Source organism: Durotheca rogersii (genome assembly GCF_024521655.1).
Source record: "Durotheca rogersii strain YMJ 92031201 chromosome Unknown GGS23scaffold_5, whole genome shotgun sequence".
In the NCBI taxonomy this organism is placed as follows: domain Eukaryota; kingdom Fungi; phylum Ascomycota; class Sordariomycetes; order Xylariales; family Xylariaceae; genus Durotheca; species Durotheca rogersii.
Window position 1 is genome coordinate 2,617,970 of NW_026251236.1, and position 19,935 is coordinate 2,637,904.

The 19,935-nt window shown below is 54.1% G+C and overlaps 9 protein-coding genes across 9 annotated transcripts; 6 read left to right on the plus strand and 3 right to left on the minus strand.

Moving 5' to 3' along the window:
- The first annotated feature begins 17 nt into the window (after positions 1-17).
- On the plus strand, positions 18-593 carry GGS23DRAFT_560189 (uncharacterized protein). The gene has a single exon (XM_051515872.1). It carries the CDS (start codon positions 80-82, stop codon positions 320-322), a length of 243 nt encoding a protein of 80 aa, XP_051374371.1. The 5' UTR covers positions 18-79; the 3' UTR covers positions 323-593.
- On the plus strand, positions 199-1,310 carry GGS23DRAFT_618820 (Mss4-like protein). The gene is made up of 2 exons (XM_051520961.1): positions 199-952; positions 1,026-1,310. Exons 1-2 carry the CDS (start codon positions 453-455, stop codon positions 1,180-1,182), a joined length of 657 nt encoding a protein of 218 aa, XP_051374372.1. The 5' UTR covers positions 199-452; the 3' UTR covers positions 1,183-1,310.
- Positions 766-3,306, minus strand: GGS23DRAFT_560190 (ORC2-domain-containing protein). The gene is made up of 3 exons (XM_051515873.1): positions 1,520-3,306; positions 1,028-1,457; positions 766-954 (listed from the first exon to the last, which is right to left on the minus strand). The coding sequence occupies exons 1-2, from the start codon at positions 3,139-3,141 to the stop codon at positions 1,343-1,345; spliced, it is 1,737 nt and encodes a 578-aa protein (XP_051374373.1). The 5' UTR covers positions 3,142-3,306; the 3' UTR covers positions 766-954; positions 1,028-1,342.
- A 239-nt stretch (positions 3,307-3,545) lies between these two features.
- GGS23DRAFT_437327 (HAD-superfamily phosphatase) lies at positions 3,546-4,948 on the plus strand. Its single transcript, XM_051513909.1, has 3 exons — positions 3,546-3,970; positions 4,061-4,399; positions 4,464-4,948. Exons 1-3 carry the CDS (start codon positions 3,746-3,748, stop codon positions 4,545-4,547), a joined length of 648 nt encoding a protein of 215 aa, XP_051374374.1. The 5' UTR covers positions 3,546-3,745; the 3' UTR covers positions 4,548-4,948.
- Positions 4,949-7,271: 2,323 nt separating this feature from the next.
- Positions 7,272-8,540, plus strand: GGS23DRAFT_437367 (uncharacterized protein). The gene is made up of 2 exons (XM_051513910.1): positions 7,272-7,413; positions 7,541-8,540. Exon 2 carries the CDS (start codon positions 7,634-7,636, stop codon positions 8,453-8,455), a length of 822 nt encoding a protein of 273 aa, XP_051374375.1. The 5' UTR covers positions 7,272-7,413; positions 7,541-7,633; the 3' UTR covers positions 8,456-8,540.
- Positions 8,541-10,836: 2,296 nt separating this feature from the next.
- Positions 10,837-11,325, plus strand: GGS23DRAFT_437377 (uncharacterized protein). Its single transcript, XM_051513911.1, has 2 exons — positions 10,837-10,955; positions 11,012-11,325. Exons 1-2 carry the CDS (start codon positions 10,909-10,911, stop codon positions 11,190-11,192), a joined length of 228 nt encoding a protein of 75 aa, XP_051374376.1. The 5' UTR covers positions 10,837-10,908; the 3' UTR covers positions 11,193-11,325.
- Positions 11,326-11,410: 85 nt separating this feature from the next.
- Positions 11,411-12,858, minus strand: GGS23DRAFT_618823 (uncharacterized protein; the record flags this gene model as incomplete). The annotated part of the gene is made up of 5 exons (XM_051520962.1): positions 11,411-11,600; positions 11,657-11,778; positions 11,901-12,441; positions 12,496-12,523; positions 12,576-12,858. 5 exons carry the CDS (start codon positions 12,856-12,858, stop codon positions 11,411-11,413), a joined length of 1,164 nt encoding a protein of 387 aa, XP_051374377.1.
- A 788-nt stretch (positions 12,859-13,646) lies between these two features.
- On the plus strand, positions 13,647-14,603 carry GGS23DRAFT_618828 (uncharacterized protein). Its single transcript, XM_051520963.1, has 2 exons — positions 13,647-13,932; positions 13,997-14,603. The coding sequence occupies exons 1-2, from the start codon at positions 13,673-13,675 to the stop codon at positions 14,571-14,573; spliced, it is 837 nt and encodes a 278-aa protein (XP_051374378.1). The 5' UTR covers positions 13,647-13,672; the 3' UTR covers positions 14,574-14,603.
- Positions 14,604-17,482: 2,879 nt separating this feature from the next.
- GGS23DRAFT_560203 (uncharacterized protein) lies at positions 17,483-19,878 on the minus strand. The gene has a single exon (XM_051515874.1). It carries the CDS (start codon positions 19,156-19,158, stop codon positions 17,758-17,760), a length of 1,401 nt encoding a protein of 466 aa, XP_051374379.1. The 5' UTR covers positions 19,159-19,878; the 3' UTR covers positions 17,483-17,757.
- Positions 19,879-19,935: the final 57 nt, after the last annotated feature.

Consider the following 19,935-nt stretch of genomic DNA (forward strand, 5'->3'; position numbering starts at 1 on the left):
GCGCCAGAAATCGACTCTGTCGTTGACGGCAAGTAGTAGTAATTCCGTGCAAAGAATAGGTAGCGCTGGATCACCCTGGATGCGCACATTTCCCACCATAACTGCGAGTTGTCTTGCAGTGCCTGGAGTCGTAGCCGGACCATACCCACGCGCGATGAAGATACCCGAGGCAGGGTGTTGGCATGGCTTTATATGGTGTTATATCCACGAGCCAGGAACCGCTTCAAGTGAAATAAATACTAGTCTCTTCATCGTCGTCTCTTTCGGACTCATCAACGCTACCAGCTCGAACCCCACCATCCACTCGATTCGTTGCCCATAATATCGCCATATATTCTACGGCTACCATCACAATTCCACGGCATACGTCTTATATCCCAGCAGCTACCGGTCCATGTCCCCCAAATCTGACGCCGCGAAACCCAGCAACCTCTAGACTAAAAGCACCCAGCATGGCCTCAGCCTCAGCCTCCGCAACCCCGGATCCGCGCCCCACCAACAACGCCGCCGACCCCGCCGCCGACGGCGACGAGTCGTGGCGCTTCGCGCCGCCGTACCTCGCGCTCGACGCGCCCTCCACGCCGCCCTTCACCCCGCGCTGGCGCGCGCGCTGCCCGTGCGGCCAGGTGCGGTACTGGCTGGGGCGGGCGGCGCCGCTGGCGAGCAAGTGCTGCCACTGCGGGACGTGCCGGGGGCTGCACGGGGCGCCGTGCCAGTGGGCGGCGGTGTTCGCGAAAGCGGACGTGCGGTTCGCGCGGGCGGGCGCCGCCGGGCTCGCCTTCTACCACGCGCCCGCCGCCCTGCCCGCCCACCGCCTCCCCTGCAAGGTCAGCTGCGCGCGCTGCCGCGCCCCCGTCCTTGACGAGGGCCGCCGCATGGCCCTCGTCTTCCCCGGCCTCGTCGACTTCGGCCCCGGCGACCCCGAGCGCGCCAGGAGCGTCTTTGAGCCGCGGTAGGTGGGAGACCGAGGCGAGGCGGGGTGTGGCCCCGGAGACGAAAGCTAACGCTTCTGCTTGCCCGCTCAGGTGTCACATATTCTACAGCCAGCGCGTCATAGATATCCCCGACGGAAAGCCCAAGTGGGCGGGCCTCGACGGCGAGAGCGAGTTGATGGACGAGAGAGAACGATTGGGTGCGGTGGAGGGAACCCGCCAAAGTTCGATCAAGACAGAAGAAGACTAAAAATACAGACGAATAAATTATCCAGGGGTATCTCTACTGCACGCATACTGTATCCTACGGCTATGTCTGTACCCTGCCCTTTCTTTTACTCTATATGCTATCATGCTCCCTCCGATCGTGACGGCCATTACTCAAGAGGTAGATATATACTACGCTATGCTTATGACATAAGGTCTTCCAAGATGCCCTCGAGCTCGTCTTTCTGGAATGGTGCGCTCAGCAGCTCGGTTCCTAGCAGATCCTTGCGACTCGTGATCATCTGATGATCGTGGAATCTAGAAACTTGTTAGCATATAACGAGCAACCATCGACAGTCGTAATGTGAGGGGTCGCATACTCTTTCAGCAGCGTACGGAAAGCCATCTCCGAGCTGCAGATAAACTCCTCAACCGCCTTGTTGTACAACATCCGGTACTCCACGCCGGGATTCTCGCCGCCGGACGCCACGCCCTCGTCGTCCATGGCCGCCAAGACCTCGCCGACGAGCAGGCGGAACAGGTTCTTGGCGTTCTCCGGCAGACTGCGGAGGACGTACGTCACGCCCTCCTTGCCGCCGACGCGTCTCGCCTTGCGGCCCAGCAGCTCGTGGACGTCGTCGACGACCTCGATCTCCGCCGTGAAAGGCGCGAACGTGGTGCAGTCGTGGAACACGAAGCTGAACGAGGACCGCAGGCTGCTATCCCACAGCAGCGGAAAATCGGGCGTGTCGGCGGAGCATATGAGCCGAATGTTGGGGTGCGCCGCCAGCTGGGCGAGGGCAGGCTGGGTGCCGGCCTTCCGCAAGGGAGGGGCATCGACGGAATTCAACACGATGGTGACGACGGTGTCGTGAGAAGATAGCAGCGACTTCACGCTATCCAGCATCGCCGCCGGGTTCCCGCTGGGTACCTTGTGGGAGGGACTGACGGCGCTCGCGACGGTGCCTAGGATCTCGCGGAGGGAACTCGTCCGGACGTAGCCATTGATGATGACGATCTTGTTGGCGACGTGATCCGGGTACTTGTCGTATACGTGCCTGGCAAACCTGTGAAGGAGCGCTCGTTTCGACCCGTACCCATACAGGCACACGCTAAACCCCTGCGAGAGCTCAAACGTCCACTGCGGGAAGGACTCGAGGTGTATCGATTCGAGGAACTCCACGTCGTCTGCATGCGGGTCCTTGTAGTCCCGAATGAGGGAAAAGTATTCTTCGTGGGTGAGGAGCTCAAGGGATGCAAGAGTATTGTTCGATGTCCTCGAGGCTCCCGGCCGGGTCTGGGCAAAATAGAGCTCGTGAGGAGGGAGGTCGCGAGGCGGCGTCGGCGATTTCTTCCGAGCGCGTTTCGTGTTTTGCTTCCTCGGTCTGCCTCGTCGGGGCTTTTGGGATGGCGTGGCAGCTTCGTCAGGGGGGTTGTCTTCCTCCTCGGCGCCTTCAGCTCTCTCCTCACCTTCCTCCTCCACCACCTCCTCCTCATCGCTAGATTCGTAGATTTCCCGCGCAATGTCTTCATCATCGTCATCATCACTCCCGTCTCCACCCACGACCCTCTCGATGAGTGCTCTAGCGCTCTTCTTCCTTGCAGAACGATCGTTTCGCTTCCATTTGGGTGTCTGGGCGTCAAGGCTACCCTTGGCCTTGGACGGCGTCGCAGTATCGTTGGTAGTCCTCCTATGGCTTCGGGGCATTGAGATTTCTCCATTAGTGTTAGGAGTCGTGGCAATAGCTGGGACATGTTTCCTTTTACTCGGGGTCTCTTTCACGGGTGGGATGCTATCGTCGCCGTCCGAAGGGAAGTCGAACTCGGAGTTACGCTCGCTCGAGGTACCATTAACACGCAGTACGACTGTAGCGAGGCCACCACGCCGCCCAGAAGAAGGTCCTTCGTTCGGTTCTTCACCATCGTCGCGGGCTCGCTTTCGTAAAGAGCGAGTAGGGGCGGGATCGGCAGCTTGAGGCTGAGATCTTTTCGCTCGTACCATTTTTCGACTACAGAGGAGTATGATGCAGCGAAGCTAAAAACATGGCAAGAATTATTTTAGCCGCCACGGGAATGCAAAATGAGTGAGTGTGGGAAATCAGCAACGGAGATTGGAATTTGTGTACTAAGCTGAGGAGGCAGCGCAGACGTCCATCGCGACTTGTCGCGTCGAATTGAATTTGGTCCCACTCACGATAGTCACCTAGGTACTTGCTAGTCTACTGCGGACGATGACTTATGTAAGCAGATCCCGGTGGAGCATCATGGCCGGCATTGGAAGTAAGCCGATAGGCCAAAGTCTGGTTGCCCATATGTGCATGGGTAACAGATAGTAGTTACCTGATATACGTGGGTAACACCGCAAGCCCCACCCTCGTGACCCTGAGCTTACGCAACGAATTCAACATCGTCGTTTTCCACCTCTTACTAAGCATGGTGGTGGGAAAAACTCAGGAGACTCGACTTCTAGCACGGCGTGCAAACCGGAAACAAGCAGCTCGACGCCCCGATCTCAATATATATCTGCGTGGTAGGTATCTCATGAATACATACCAATTCTCGAGTACGCCATCGGCAGGAGCGGCACTCCGATAAACGAGTCCGATATGAATATCAATCTGTCCGGGACTGTCAACGTATTCAAATTAATAGCAAAGCCGTCGCTGTGTCTCCCCCATGCCGCTGTGCCTACCTTCAAAGACATCCCCACTCCTCTGGAAAAGGTCTTTGAAGGATGGGGGAAGAATGTAATAGACATCCGAGCTGTCGTTCTTGACAAAGATGATTGCTTTGCCTATCCTAACACGAACAAGATATATCCTGCTTACGCGGTAAGCGGAAGCTGCTGGTTGATGCTATTTTACCGCAGTTATTTTACTCTCTTTGTGCTGTAGTCGCGCCCTTTACTGACCTGTGAATAGGACAAGTTCCGTCAGCTTCGAGATGAATACCCCGGCCGCCGTCTCCTCATCGTGTCCAACACTACCGGTGCCACCAGCTATGATCGCGATGCCCGTCTCGCCAGAGAACTCGAGTCCGCAACTGGAGTCCCTGTTCTCGCCCATCGAGTGAAAAAGCCCGGCTGCGGGGACGAAATCATGGCGTACTTCAAGGGCCACCCTGAGGCCGGTGTCACCCACCCGAGTCAAATCTCCATAGTCGGAGATCGTCTGATGACCGACATGATGTTGGCCAACATGATGGGCAGTTGGGGCCTCTGGATTCGAGACGGTATTAAACCCCTCAAACAGAAGAGCATAGTACGGTTACCCTGCATCTCGTCGTTGTTTTCTGCTTGCTAAAGCCGACGACATATACCTGCAGTTCTCCAAGTTCGAACAACGTCTTGGGCCCTATTTAATCGCGCGTGGATACAGTGCTTCTGGACCACAAAGCCCATTCGAATAGGTTGTGTTAGGTTCAGGTATCGTCTTCGATATGATAAAAGCCGGGTTGTTTCATGAAACCGGAAAAATTTGGCTATCTAGGAAGCCAGGAATTCGAGGAACTACATTCCGTCTCTACACACGCACTCATCATACATACAGTTGCAACATCACGTCGGCTGTAAAGTAGCCGGCCCAGACGAGGACGTGGAGTCCCAGAAACTGAGGACTTGTTCAATTCTCAGGGTGAATCTCCTGGCTAATTACCTGACGCGACTAATTTTGACGTCGCAGATTGTTTCGCTCGGTGATACGAAGCTAATGGGTCCCCATTGTGAGGAAGCAATAATGAGGACCTCTCAATTCAATGTGCCAGGATAGCCAGGGCTATTCAGACAACTTTGAATTACAGTTTCCTACGATGACTCTCATTTACTGGCACCCCTGGCGAGGTATTGATACACAGATACACGAATTGGTCAATGGTTCGACACGGCAAACCCCAGATTCGGCCCCTTAGGGCTGCTGAACACGAAAGGATCGAGACATGTCCTCGAAGTTTGGTTTCGTGGTACCTGTTTAACTAGCAAGTGCTAGAGATAACATCTGACGGTGAATGGGTAGCCTCGCGGGGAAACAAACGATGCGGTCCCCATCACGATCTCCTCGTTCCCACCCCTCGCCGGTAAAGTTTGAACACAACCAAATTGTAGCTGTCCGATGAGCTGCACAATAATGTATGACAGATGTTGCCCATGTCACAGCTAACAAGATGTCTATGTGTTTGCCCTGACTCCGACCTAGTTGCCCGACTTGTCTTGAGTTCAATCAGTCCCTCTGATTGTGGCACAATAGGGGTCGCCACGATTGGCGGAGGGGGGGACACGAGATGGGAGTGCCAATCGGAGACGACACGGGGAATGAAAATTACGAGCCACATAGGTCCACGGATCGCAGACGAAGCGCTGATAGCTAGTAGAGTGTTTGTCTTCATCGTGGTGCTTCATCCTACTGTCACAAATCATGCCTATCCGATTCATACGTCCACACACACCCTGGTTGATTTCATCCGCCCAATGACAGAGAAATGCATAATGCCACCTCCAAACTGCATAGAGCAGAATTGAGTTCTTGCTAGGTATCCGGCGGGATGTATAAATAGAGGTCTTTTCGAACCGAACCATCGCTCGTCCCCTCTTCATCTTCCTGTTAATCCCACCCATACCGCATCTCGAGTTGATTATCTGTTCTCAAGCGCATACTACTGACCTACTTACACAAGGTATACCCTATTTTCTCCCAACACGACATAAACTCCTTCCCGCCAGACTTCCACCAGATACACGAAAAGATGGGAGGCAAAGTCTGGTCCGAGGCCGAGGAGAAGTACTTCTGGAGGCGGGCCATCGCCCAGTCCAGCAAGCGCGCCGGCATCGACCGCGCGAACCCGGAGAAGTCGTGGGAGCAGCTTGCGGTGGAGATGCAGGAGCGGATGGGCGGCCGGGACGCTCGCCGCGTGTACAGCGGCACCATGCTTTGTGAGCGTTCCTCTCTGCGCAGCGCTGCCCCGTCAATCCCATTCCCATACCGTCGTACGCGGGCGGCCCGTGCCCGAGCAACTAACGTGTGGACCTCGAACCTCCTCCGCGCTCGGCGCAGTCGAGCACTACTTCCAGAACATCGAGGGCGAGCGCCGCTCCCCCAACGCCGCGCTCTACGTCCTCGAGTACCTCAAGAAACTCGGTAGGACTTCTTCTCCCTGCCCCCCTCCCATCCCCCCCCCCCCCCATGCGTCCCGCTCTCTCCCACCCCACCCTCCAGCACCCGCGAGCGCGCCTGAACTCACGCCGCATCCCAGGACCCGACCGCCGCGTAGGACCCGGGCGCGCGCCGCGCCGCGCGCCACGCGTGCCACCAGGCAGCGGGCCGTCGCCGCGCTACCGGCACGGGCGGCGACGGACAGCACTCCCGGCGCCACGGCGGCCGCCGCCGCTCGCCCCGGCGGCGCCGACCGCCACGGCCGAGGTCGCGGCCCAGCGCTGCCGCGAGTACGCAGCCGCCGCCGAGCGGGAGCTCGCGTGGGGCTACCAGCTGGGGAAGCCGCCGGCGGCAGCGCGGCCCTGGCGGCAGGCGAGCGGGACCGTCAAGGAGGAGTCCCTGTTTGTGGGCTCGGAGAGGTGCGACGACGTCGACGACGACGAGACCGTGGTGGACGTCTGCGGCGGCGAGGCGGGATACTACAACTAGTCGGGGTGGGGGGGGGGGGGCAGAGGTGAGGATGCACGTCAGACGCGAGCGGCGGGGGTGTGCTTGAGCGGGGCGGAAAAAGGGGGCGGGATTAGCGCGGGCGGCTTCGCAGGTAAGGTAGGTACAGATTTTGGGGCTGGCTGTGCTGATGCTGGGGGATCGTCAAAAGCGTGGCGCGAAACGCGGAGCCCGTCGAAGGATGGCGACACGGGGAGGTTCGACATATTGCTTGATCTCCTGAGCGGTGGATTTGCTATTATATGATTGATCTCCCTAGCAACGCGTTTTCCCAGAGCGCAATTCCACTATGATTTACATCTTCTCCTTTTCTGGGCCTTTTTGCCAGACAACCTGCTCTTACAAGAACCTATATTCAGACTCGCCCTAAGGCTTTCGGATGATCTGACAACCCCCTCCGACTGGACAATGATTTCTAGTTGAACTGTTTCAACCTCTCGATCTCTCGTCGGGAGTGCAATTTCGTTTTAGTCGCAAGTCGCATCTGCGGCCCTGTTCCCGCTCGTGGTGGCTTTTGGTCCGTATACTGGGGCCTGTAAGGAAGTGGGATTGGCACACTGCACGATGTTGCGATAACACCTTATTCGGCCCAATAAGGGGGAACGTGTGCACGGGTTCCTACAGTATCACACCCCCCTTTTCCCTTAATTTTATTCATCTCCACGTATAATCTTCATTTCTCATCATTCCCATATGTTGATGGACGCTGATACCCTTCTTGCTCCGCGCCTCCTCTAACTTCCGAGTTAGTGTTTGCCGGCTTCACTTGCAATAATCCCATCCTCGTTCCCGACCCAAAGCACGAATTGCCAAGATCGGTCACCGTCATTTGCACTAGCAAAAATGCTTCTCGGCCTTGAAGTACCCGTTTTCGGCGCGATTTCTGCATCGCGGGCAATCGAACTGGGCGCAGCTCGCGTCGAACTCAACGCTTCGGGGTCGTATCCCGCTGGAGGGTTGACGCCTACGATCGAGTGCTTGGAAGACGTAGCAGATGCCAACGTCCCTTTGCGAATTATGATTCGGCCACGAGGCCCACCTCCGCCCAACGCGGCGGGGCGAGATTTCGTCTACTCGGCCGAGGAAATCGACCAAATGGACGCCTCTATTCGATGCTTCAAGGCAACAGGCTTGCTCAAGTTGGAGCGTGGGGACGGATTTGTATTTGGCGCGTTACGGGAGGACACATCGCCCAGTATAAAGCCGGGGGGTCGTAACCGTTGTCGGGTCGATAAGGATGCCTGCAAGGACCTCGTCGAGACTGCCCGCCCCTTTAAGGCGGTCTTTCATCGAGCGTATGACGAGATCGTGAGTTGCGACGAAAGGTCACCCGACAAGGAGCGCGCCGCTTGGGAAATGGGACTCGACGACATAGTAGAATGCGGCTTTGATGCTGTGCTCACTTCCGGCGGTCTCGGCCACGCAGCACAAAACATACCTACACTGGGGAAAATCATCGCCAAAGCAAGAGACCTCGGTGCTGAAATCATCGTTGGCGGCGGCGTCCGGCGTCATAACGTCGGGGAAATGGTCCACCAGCTCAATTTGAAGGAGAGTACATCCGTATCGCATGTTCACTCAGCGTGCCTCGACAATCCGGAGTCTTTGGAAATCGATGGAGAAGAACTTACCGCTATCTTGTCTGCCCTGAAGGATACGGTATAATTCGAGCGTCCATAATAGTGTATAATTGATCACCCAACTTGATAGGAGATGCGATCTCCTAGACCGCTCACCTCCGCGTTCGCTGAGTCTACCTTAGGCTAATAGAGTGTATGCAGTCCTAGGACGAAACGTTAGACTCGAAGGTATCAGCATCGAGATCTGAGGACATCTAACTACAACCATTGTCCATCATATACGCTACATAAATATTGTTGCTGTCATCATAGCTCATGCCGGGAATTGCGCCGTTATCGGAAATTCGGAGCAAATAGGGGAATGTGACTTTTGTGGCACTGAAGCGCCGCTTACCAGTGAAGTGGCCAAGAGCTTGGACTTTTGAAGTAAAGATACGGGCCAGCTTGATCACAAGTGCATCCTCCATCAATTTGGGGACGCGTGCCGCATACCCAGCAACTCTTTGACTGCGGGTCCCCGGGCGTCTCCCGCGAGTCGACACGGCAGGCCTTCAAATTTCACCATCAAAGCTCTAGGGCACACTGGTCGGCGACGTCTTTGCCTCCTATCGGTTCGACCAAGACCTCGAATCCAGGGTACAGGGGACACACCAGCTTCGGAATTACTTCGAGCGATGGAGTCCGTATGTCACGGTGCGGAAAACATACGGATGAAAAACACTAGGACCATCGGAGAGTACGCGGCGTATTTTATGCGTAGCTCCTTTACGACAGACGTTAAGCAATTGGGAATAAGGAATCGTAATAATCGGCTTTTAAGTTGATTGAAAGCCATCAGGAGGCGCCATTGGATAAGGGGCGTACCGTCTGTAGGTGAGGGAGCTTGCGTAACACGGACAGAGGAGCAGCACTCGCCCGGGCGCAACTATTACTATCATGCCCACGGCCTACGACGGCGCCGGGAGATTAGGATTCAGGCTGAAAGGCCCCAGTACCGGACTCCGTTGACGTCGCACACGAGCGGCCGCGGACACCTGAGGAGGACATCGATAGCGGCATCAACTCGGCGGAACTTGCTCAACACATCGGACGCACGTCCTGGCTAAGGTGGCCTACGGTGAGAGCGAGCAGGTCTAATTTACTCAACCCGTCGTGTCTTGATGGTTTTCGTAACCCCATCTAGTTGACCAACATGCGTGGCGTAGAATCCCGAATATCCTGCCGCATTGTAGGACTAGTTCTGGTAATCACATTCACAGTTGTGAGCTACACAAAAGGAGCCCGTAGCTTCGATTAAGATTGTGGCTTGGAGGAAGGACCCCCCAAAGTCGATAGTTTTGACTACAGGGAACGAGCGCAGGCTCTCACGTATGTCTCTCACTGCAAACAAAGTAGGCAGGACTATATACGACGGCACATGGCTTGTCGAAGCCATGCCGTCCGTCCTGCGTACCAATGCCGTGCCAAGTCCGCCGAACTTGTCGAAAAACTGTTGCTCATCTCGAGAACCAAGGTTTGGTAGCATGAATGCCATATTTCTGGTATGAAGGTCCTTAGAAATCGATTCCCAGCAAAGCTTGGCACGCGATAGATTTAGCCAAAGCTGCCGGGAGTCTTTCGTCCCTGAAGAAGGCTTCAATAACATCCGGCACATCAGGGCCTAGTCATCCCAGGACAAGACAGTCGTGTGTTCCGTCGGGCCCATTTACTGTGAAGTGGTCCAATATTTATAATACTCAATGGTCTTGGCCTGGACGGTCTCTTGGGAGCGCAGGTATTGCTTGTAGAGCTTGGATTTCGCTATTATCGCTCTTTTCCGATACCGAGACCTTTACCGCGACGTATCGAACCTCCCCAAGCCAGGGTTAGGATACACCACGAAGCTCGCTTTCAATGCAATAGTCGTCGCTACCTACAGTTGATCACGGGCAATCCAGGTAGTTGAGTAACCGCTTCATCCGATCTTGTGAAGAGTCTTGTACCTTCCATCCTTAAACAGATATCTATGGGCGAAGCGTGCCACGGAGGAAATAGAGCGGCGCTTGGCGCTAGCCAGTGGTGAACAAAAAAGGGCTGTCGCAGAGATGATTCGGGTTCTCGGAGCGGAAATACTTGTGGGCCACCTCCTCGTATTTGATATCAACACCCCGAGAGCAATGGAATAAGTACCAGGGTCATTTCTGGGAGAGAAGGGAGATACAAAAGATTTAAGTTGAAAACGCTAAGTGAGAAAGGAAATTAACTAACAGGATAAATCTAATCTCTAATATTGTTTGAACTCAGGCTTTTTCTAATCGTATATTTAAATATGTATATTTTTAGTTGCTCAAATAAGCTATATTCATCTTTTTCATATTTTCCTCCCTTTTATCAGCAGGGAAAAATGCTTGTATGTAGATCCATATTACGACAAACCCGGTCTGTGAAGGGGTGGCCCGCGAAGTGGTAGGTGGCTTATCCTGGCAGTTAGATATTATATATACTGCGTCTCGTGCCTGTCGACACCATGACACCCAGGACGGATCCCTTCTCCTAACTATGACAAAACCGGCGGCAATTGCCACATTATTTTCCGGTTTCAGCTTGTAAGAATGGCCGAGTTAAGTTGAACCTTACCAGCATGGAATTAACTGTGGTTTAGGCTTTCGGCTTGCAAATTCTCGCAGTCTGTCGACCGACAATATGGAAGTCAAGCTTTCCATCACCGTCTTTTTGTGTGTTTCATTGCAGTCGTCGGTCTTGGCCTTGGCCAGAGTAAACCAACGCGAGCACGTCACATCCATCGACAAACCACATATCGACGAGTCCGGCTGGGCCGATGAACAAATCCCAGCAGAGCACGATCCAGAAGTTGCGCGGCTTCTGGACATATACAATGCTCCTGAGGCGTGGGATCACTTCTGATGTCATCTTGGAGGACGACGTAGAGCCCAGGGTGAAGGTGGAGCAAAGGTGTTCTTATTGATAGAACGCTACCATATCTGGAAGGGGGTCTTGGGTTGAGATGAAAGTAGATACGGGACTAGGACCAAATATTACTTTACTCATCAACTCCGTCTCCTACATCGTCCATCAAGACTTGGTTGACCTCGCCGTATTGCGATTCCTCGCCTTTTGAGTCGTCCCGTAAAAATCGGTAAGAAATGTGAAATACCATGGCAATATCTGCTATAGCCACCGCCGTAGTCACTCCCATGATAGACTTAGATCCTCCTTCTTGAGCCAGGCCGCTGGTGCGCATTAATCCACGAAGTCGCGTGCAATATAGGAGACAAGATTGACTTACATTAAAGAAATGCAAGCACCGCCAACGACAATTATCCTGCCGATAACTACATGAGAAGATGCAATATTACTCGCCGGCTCAGACACAAGGAGTGATCGATGATGAGCGATTCCCAGCCCGATCTGGCAAAATATCAGTGGTAAAAGAAGGAGGCCAACCAGCGGATACAGGGAGTGCAAAAGTTGTGCCTGACACGCTTCTGTTAACATTGATCTTCAAGACAGAGCGCAATTTTCATCCGTACCGGCTGGTCAGCGTTGATTATAAGGCCCACTATGCCATAGATAGCCATAACTGTTCCTAGTGCTTGGAGGCCTGAATGCCAGTGGAATGAATATTTCCCTCTCGTACGGATTGCTATGGCCCCAGAAGGGTATATAAGCATCGTCGCTATTGCGATGAGGGTTCCATGGGGGCCGAAAGACGTGCCGGAGCTAGATGAGTTCTCCTGCGTCCCTGTCGCGCTGCTGTCGTCGCCTCGGTTAAAATCAATCACAGGTATGGCTATGTCTTTCGGGTTCTCCAGAGCATCATCCCTGTTCGTAGTGAAGTGCCCATAGAACTGATGGTAGCTTAGGCTGGAATGGATAGAAACTTCCGTCATCTCCAGAAGATTATTGGTGGCCCATATCCAAGGCTGATCCGTGGCTGAAGTATCAACCGTGACCCAGTTATCACAGCTATAGCATGCGATGCTGGCCTCAATCCAGCCACTGTGGTTGGATGACGCCTTCAGGGTTTGAATATATGGTAGTTCTTCAGAGACTTTTGGCTCCCAATGCCCTCTGATGTTCGAGTTAGTGATGGCAAATAAACAAGCTGAGGTGCATGCAACCGACCTGCCATATCGTGGGCTGACTATGGGAGCTATACCAAGTAGTCAGTGCCGTCGAGGGAGAACAGGAACTTGTAGACTTACTGCTGTTGGAAGACGTCTCGGCGTAGACAGCGAAAATGAGTGCACCTAGCATTTCATTCCCCAGTCCCACAGCCGTCCAACCACCGTAAGAGCTTCTGCTGTATCCAAAGGTCAGGTAAAGATCGGTCGAAGAGGTTGAGGCATTCTGCGAAGTCTGGACCGCTACACAGAAGTGTACTGGTATTCTGGCGTCATTGTGGCAATATTGGGTAGACCCGTATGCCCGTCCAATCCAGGAACTTGCGATGGCTGCTATACAGAGACAGGACCAAAGGTAAGCCATGATGGCAGGCGTGCCACGTAAGAAAATCATCCGGGAATGAACTGATGATACCATGGGGGTGATGAGGGTATCGTAACAAGAGAAGTTCGGTCGTGCTCGTATGACCTCTCGAGAAGGGATATGAAAACCCAATTTACAGACACGTACCTCTATGCCTAAGTGTTCTCGGTGTCGATGTGCGTCGGTATTCTCAGCTCTGCTGCCGCTGCTCTTCACCTAACGGCTTCGCTTTACTCTGGCGGGTGTGCATATGGCACGCGCCAACCAATTTCGAGCAGTTGCGTCATTCAAATGTCGTCGCCACCAACACATCCTGGCTTCTGTTAATATTGCTTGCTTTAGACGCAGAAAAGGGCTACCCTAGTCATGACGGCAGTGATCTTCAACGTGGCCCATTCGGGAGCCTACACAACTCCCTAGAGAGTTTGTCTCGTGGTATCCGGTTTGGTGGGATGGATGTTCGCCCCCGTAATAGGCAGGTATCAATACCGCTCCAGTTGTGCCAGTTTAATAAACGACAACAGTAAGGAGGAAAGGGAGTAGCAAACACTTCCAACCAACATCGAGGTCCTGCTGTTTCAGAACGTCGGCAAGACGACAGTGAACCGAGGGAGATGGAGAAATTAGACAATCAGCGGTCATGCGGGGATTCCCTTTGTCACCATTTCATCTAAGCCACCTTCGGGGCTCGCTGGTTGTCAAAAGAGGTCAACTTTTTATGAACCGTGTTATCGATACCAGCCTCAAAGTACAGAGCTTGAAAACGCTTAAAGCACATTTGTCGATTCGAGCATCTGCCTTGTCAACCTAAATCATGTCTGAAATCAAAAGTGTACGCTCAGCAATACTCTTTGTCGCGATCAGCTTCTTACTAGTGCCCTTGATCGAGAGGTTTACTCTCAACACTGGCGGGGTCATACCGTACTGGGGTCTCATTAAATGGCCGTCTTTTCTATCATCGACCAAGGTCGCCGAAGTTCCGTACCAAGTCCAGATCTTCTCTCGCGATCCTCTCATACTCCACATCAAAGACTTCCTGAGCCAAGATGAGATCAGGCATGTCCTAGATGCCAGGTGAGCAGTTTCAAGTGAACGAGCGTTATCATTGTGAAGAGTCGGGACTAAGAAACCGATTCAGCAACGGAAACTATGTGACCTCGAGAGTTTGGCCGGACACCGTAGGTTATGTGGATCTTGACGTGCGCGTTTCTGAGACCGCCACGCTGCGATCAGATGAGATTGTTAAGAGGATCGAAAGCCGGGCATTGCGGCTCATGGGGTGGCGAACCGACAGCTTTGAGCTCCAAGAACTTAAAGTACAGAGATACGGATTCAACGGGTTCTATACCTTTCACTACGACTGGATGAACAACATGAAGGAGGGCAATAGGATGACCACGTTTATGATATATCTCGTCGACCAGTGTACAGGTGGCGGCACGAATTTCCCGCGACTGGAAAGGCCGAAAGATTCGAGATGGTGTGAGGTTATCGAATGCGACGATAGTGATATACCCAACGACGATGACGACGAGCACTATGGTGGAGTTACATTTAAGCCTATCGCAGGCTCGGCGGTGTATTGGGAGAACTTTCACCCCAACGGCACCCCTCACGAGGGTGTTCGCCATGCTGGGCTGCCAGTCGCCTCGGGTGAGAAAATCGGGCTCAATATCTTTTCATGGGATTACTCTTGGAGGCCCCATGACGATTAGGCGTTGGATGTGAGAAGGAAAGGTCAGAGAGGACATGCTGCTCGACAAATGTTGCGTATGTTTGATGAAATACCGGATGTTACCTCACTTTCGAGAGTATTGCTTAGGGGGTGTTTTGTATGGATCCTCAAGTGAAGAAATAAATGCGGCATACGCGGGAGAATTTCCTATTTCTTCTCTTCACCAACGACCTTTACAGTCTACTTTACCAATAGCTGGTAATACGTAACCTTGATTGATATAATAATGAATGCCAAGGATATTGTAGTGGTGTGGCGGGACTTGTCCTTGTAGAGTTTTGGGTGAGTAGGTATTCATATAGACACGTAGGTATTTTTACCACCCGCACTTCGTTCTTTATTGTTCATATCTACAGCACCATAGGCAGCCAGACAATCATTCATTCTTTTGTCACCATTATCGCTGCCTGATCACGGATACAGCTGTCGTACTGCCGCTACAGCTGGCTTTCTTTATTGATCGGCACTGGGCTAGCTGATCGCAGCTGTGGCATATTCTATCCCGGCCCCTTGTCAGGAACCAACTCATTTCATACTGCCAAGAGCGGAGGAAAGGTAAGTAATTATAATGGAATTCTTCAGCCAGGTAATAAGTATATTCTTATAGTGATGAAAATAAGTGCTTAATTTTCATAAGGATAGGAAGGCCAGTACCTGGCGAAAGGTGGTCGTCCTTATGGTCAAAAGCAAGGTAAGTTAAAATGGTCGCTAATTAGGAGATATCGTCGTCTTGGCATAAGTACCTTCGTACCTTCTACCCCGGTACCTATCGCGCACCTTCCTGTCGCTCCCTTACAGGTACGTAACCGCTCTTTCTATATATTAGGTAGCTAGCTCTTGGAGACGCGGCCTTAGTAAGGCGTACCTCTCTTCCTTTTCTTCTTCGTATAGCTTTATTCCTTTAATATATACCCTGTCATCTAGCGAACAGTTCATGAAACTGTGACAGCCACCTACCAATCTTTTTATCCATGCCACCTTTAACCGATCACCGATTCGACACTAGACCAAGATGGATTGCTCCAGGTACCTCGTTACTAGGTTCATTAGGGCGCGTACCCTCGTCGAACCATTCCCTCAAGCCTAGTATATGGAGCGGCTAGGACACGCTGACCCCGATATTGCTATTTTGGAAGAGAAGCTGAAGGATATCTTCTATTAGGGATCAAAGCCCGCGAAGGAATTCGCGAGTTCGGTGTCCGAGTTCGCGTCGATCACGAGACATGTTTTCAGCGACACCTACCGACAACATCTCGTTCTCTGCGCCAAGCATTTTGATCAGATTTCCGGGTCCGACCAGAGCCTATCAGATACATTCATCCAGAGCCAACCGGTAAGATGGTGGATGGGGCAAGTGGCCGATATAATGGCCAAAGAAGCCGAAAAAACAGCAGATGCTGAACTAGGAAGGCCGAATCCTGCGTTCGATAGCTCGACTGAGGCGAACGCGGGCCACATACCTCTGGTAAATGCCCTCAGCTCTTGAAGCCCTGCAGTAGCCCCAGCAACAGGCCGACCTGCACCAGCACCAGATTGACCCATCATCAACATACATTTGACTGGCGCAACGATCCGGCAGGTTTGGAACGCGAATTCAGCCACGAAGATGATGGAGGAAGAAGCGTGCGCCCCAGGGAGACGAGACGCGGCCTGGGACCCGAGCCACACGCGTGGACTCGCAGTATACCATGGCACCACGGGCCCTTGTACGGGGTTCGAACTTCTCAAGTCATCTATAGCCCATTAACCTCGAACCGGATCAAGCGAGAAGCCTACTTTTTACCGAGCTTCATCCTTACTCCTTCGTATTTCTAACCACCGTACGGAAGTGTACTTAATTAATTCTTTCCCGCAATCTAACGTTTGCCTTATAACGTACATCGTACGCCATCATAATAAATGGTGGTGGTGCAGGTAACTTAGTGCTGCCGGGAAAAGGGAGAGAGCACTGCTTATGTGATGAATACAAACTCGGCCCAGTCCTGGGAGATAGACTAAACAATAGAGACTACCAAGTAGCGCTGTCAGGAATCGAACCTGTCCTCTATTATATAACCTACTTAGCTCTGGGACCTCCCCAGCACTCTTCTCTATATTAGGTATACCTACCGACCCCTACGACGCCTGCTCACACAAGAAAGCCCGCGATGCTACGACTTCGGAGATCCTCCCTGCACCCTGAGCCTATCAGACGGGCACCGCGGGACCTAACCCACCCGCGACCGAGCCTAGCCTCGTCCCTTGGGGGCGGGAAACAGAGTAGACGTAGGCATGGCCGTCCGGCATACATACCCGTATGCCCACGCGCGTGGTATGCCTCCTACCTGTCCGGGGAGGGGTGGGACGGAGGGGCACGAACACGTGGGGCGGGCTTTCGTTTGTAGGTGTAATCTGGTGGCCAGGGAGCGTAGACACAGGCCCACCTGCGAACGAGGTAGTTAGGAGAAAGGGCGGGTTAGTAGTGTCGCAACTGAGACGGGTCCCGGCGGCGTGCGACGTGTTGTCCAGCTACGGAGCTGCGTACAAATTTGCTTGTGCTCAGTTCCTAGCGCCATGGTGCCGCCGCCGCAGCTTCTCGTGTGCCACGATGTGGAAGCAATCGACGATGTTGGTGGCGCTGGTAAGGGTATTCGGCGAAACCCTCCCATGGTATCGTATCATTCAGGGGTAACCCCTTTTCCAAGACGGCCGTGGTCCACTTTTAGTCCCTGCCGACACCCGCGGCACGACTTGACAGCCTCTGCCACTATACTCATAGCTACGCCTTATGCCTGCTCTCGGCAGCAAGCCGAGTGTTTTTGGTAGGACATATTACCTACGCCGTGGCCGCCGGGTAAGTAAGTGACTTGGGTGTGAGCGGATATTGGCGCCACTGTGCTTTAAGATGCTCCCCAGTCGTAATACTCGATCAGTTTCAATTCCCTGGTATTACTTACCACAGCTGGCACCCGTGCAGCTTGAAGAGAGTCTAAACAACACTGTGAGGCCCTCGTACGGAACCCCGGACCACAAAGACCCGTCGGGCTGGCCTCATGTCAGCCGAGATCCCCCATCCTAGCGAGAGTCTCCGGCCGCGATCCTGGGTATCTTTCTAGACTAACGTTGCACTCTACCTCCCGAACCAACGCAATATGAGCCCCCTTCCCCTCCTCCTCTTCCTGATTTCAACCGAGAATGACATCCTGGAGCTGACCAGTCGCGCGATCAGGGACCCACTTGTATCTATCCTTCGCATCTCCGCCCGTCTCCTTCTCTACCACCACCACAAATTCGATATTTGTCAACTTCACGTGAGCTCCAATATCCTCCTTCCACTCGCTGAACAGCTTTAAAAGCTCCTCCTCATGGCTGTTCGCCTTGACGCGGACAATCGCCTTGTCCGTCTTGTCGACGCCCTTGACTGCCTGTCTCATGAGATACAGCGTCTCCACGTTGGGCCACGATAGGGAAAGGGTCAGCCAGCACGGCAAGGCACTGTGGGCGAGGTTGGGGGGCTCGGTCTGCACGGCTAGGAAACGAACGGCGTGACGAGATTCGTCGGTATACTGGTGGCACGCGCAGTAACATCCTCGGCAACCGCTGCTGCACGGCTCGAACACTACGATGTCGACATCGGGATTGATGTTTTGGTGAGGTAGTAGAGCAAGTGGGATCGAAGGCGCGCGAGGACTGAACAACATCTGATAGTTGCGTCTCGCCACCCACGCTGACAGCTGGCAGGCCATGAACCAGGTCGGGACCCGTATTTGAATGTCGGCCGGTGTCAAGAGGTGGGGTGCCGCAGAACGGTTGCGGACGTATACAGCGCGAGGCTCGATCGCGGCCTCCCACACCATAATCTTGAGCTCTGGCGGTAGCTCCGAATACTTGTGGAATTCCAGCAAGGGCTTCGAGTCACGGGCGGAACGGCGGATTGGTCGGCCGAGGCCGCTAGGCTCTAAGGCTACCGGTGCCGTTTCCGCGCGGCTTATCTGTCGAGCCCAAGACATGGAGGGTGTCGTGTCTCGAGACTGAAGCTGCAGTCCATTTATGCGGGCCGATCGTCGCGTCGGGGCCTGGAGTTGGCTCGAGGAAAAACGACGTCCCTTGGGCTTCCGCAGCGGTGGAGATTCCAGAGCCTCCCCGAACTCGACGCCAGCGTGGCCGTCATGGCCCCGATCCGGGCCCACGTCGGCGTTGGGCTCTTCACCGTCGTAAACAATGTTTTTGGCGTCTTCAAGGTTAGAAGAAGCACCGGGTGGGGCACTTTTCCGGTTGGAAGCGCGAGAAAGCTTGCGACGGAACAAGGTGACCTTTCTAGAAGCAGGTCGTAGGGGACCAAAGAGCGGTTCGCCCATAGACCGAGTAACCGGCCGAGTGTAAGATAACGAGCGAGCGACCGCGGGCGTCGAGGCATCTTCCTGTACCGGGGTCAACTTAACGAAAGAATTGGTCGTCCCTTGCTCGCCGCCACGAGACGGCCCTGCGACGGAGCTCATGGGTTCGCCGTGACGACCAGCACCACGCTCGTCTCCAGCTTTCATTCGGCCCGCCATCCTGTGATTGGGGTCAAGTTCCAAATCCATCCTAATAGAAATGAGACAGCGGGCTGCTGCGTAGAGATCAAAGAGGGTGGTCGGCTTCGCTGCTACCAATGAATCGCCAATATCGGACGTGCTAAACGAGGCCAGCACGCCGTCCCGCGGGTGCGGTGACGGGAGCAGGAGTGGTGGGGCTGCGACGTGAGTACGTCGGGCCGATGTACGCAAAGCGACGCGATGCGGTGACGAAGCGGTGGTAGGCGAGAAAGGGCCAGGCAATGAGGAGGAGGACGCCTGCGGGGGGGCAGAGAGGGGTGTTGGCGTCAAGCAGGAGAGCTTGAGGCGGTTGAGCCTGGCACAGAGTCGTGACAGCCACGAGCGACGGTTAGCTTTGGCCCCACGACCTGGGCGAAGCGACACAGCTGGAATGCTCAGTTAGCCGGGTCTGGGAGGACGGAAACGATGCTTCTGCTACGCGGACAGCACGGCAATCGTCCGCGATAGAGGGCTACGCACGCGGTGCTTGGGGTGGGCCTGTGGCGGCAGATCGTGGTGAAGCTGACGAAGTGGGATGCTGAGGTCGGCCGCGGTGATGTGACGGATGCGGGGCGGAGGAAGACGAGGAAGAGGGAGAGGTGTGACGAGGCGGTGGCATGGTGTAGGTGCGGTGGGGGGCGGTTGCCGCCCGGTAATACTAACGAGGTACCTCGCCTAAAGGTAGGTACGTGAGGGTAAGTATCCACACGTAATACCGTCCTGCCCGACACCACCCTCGCCGCGATCTCTCCCATCCAAATTACTATCTCCGCGACGCTGGCGGCA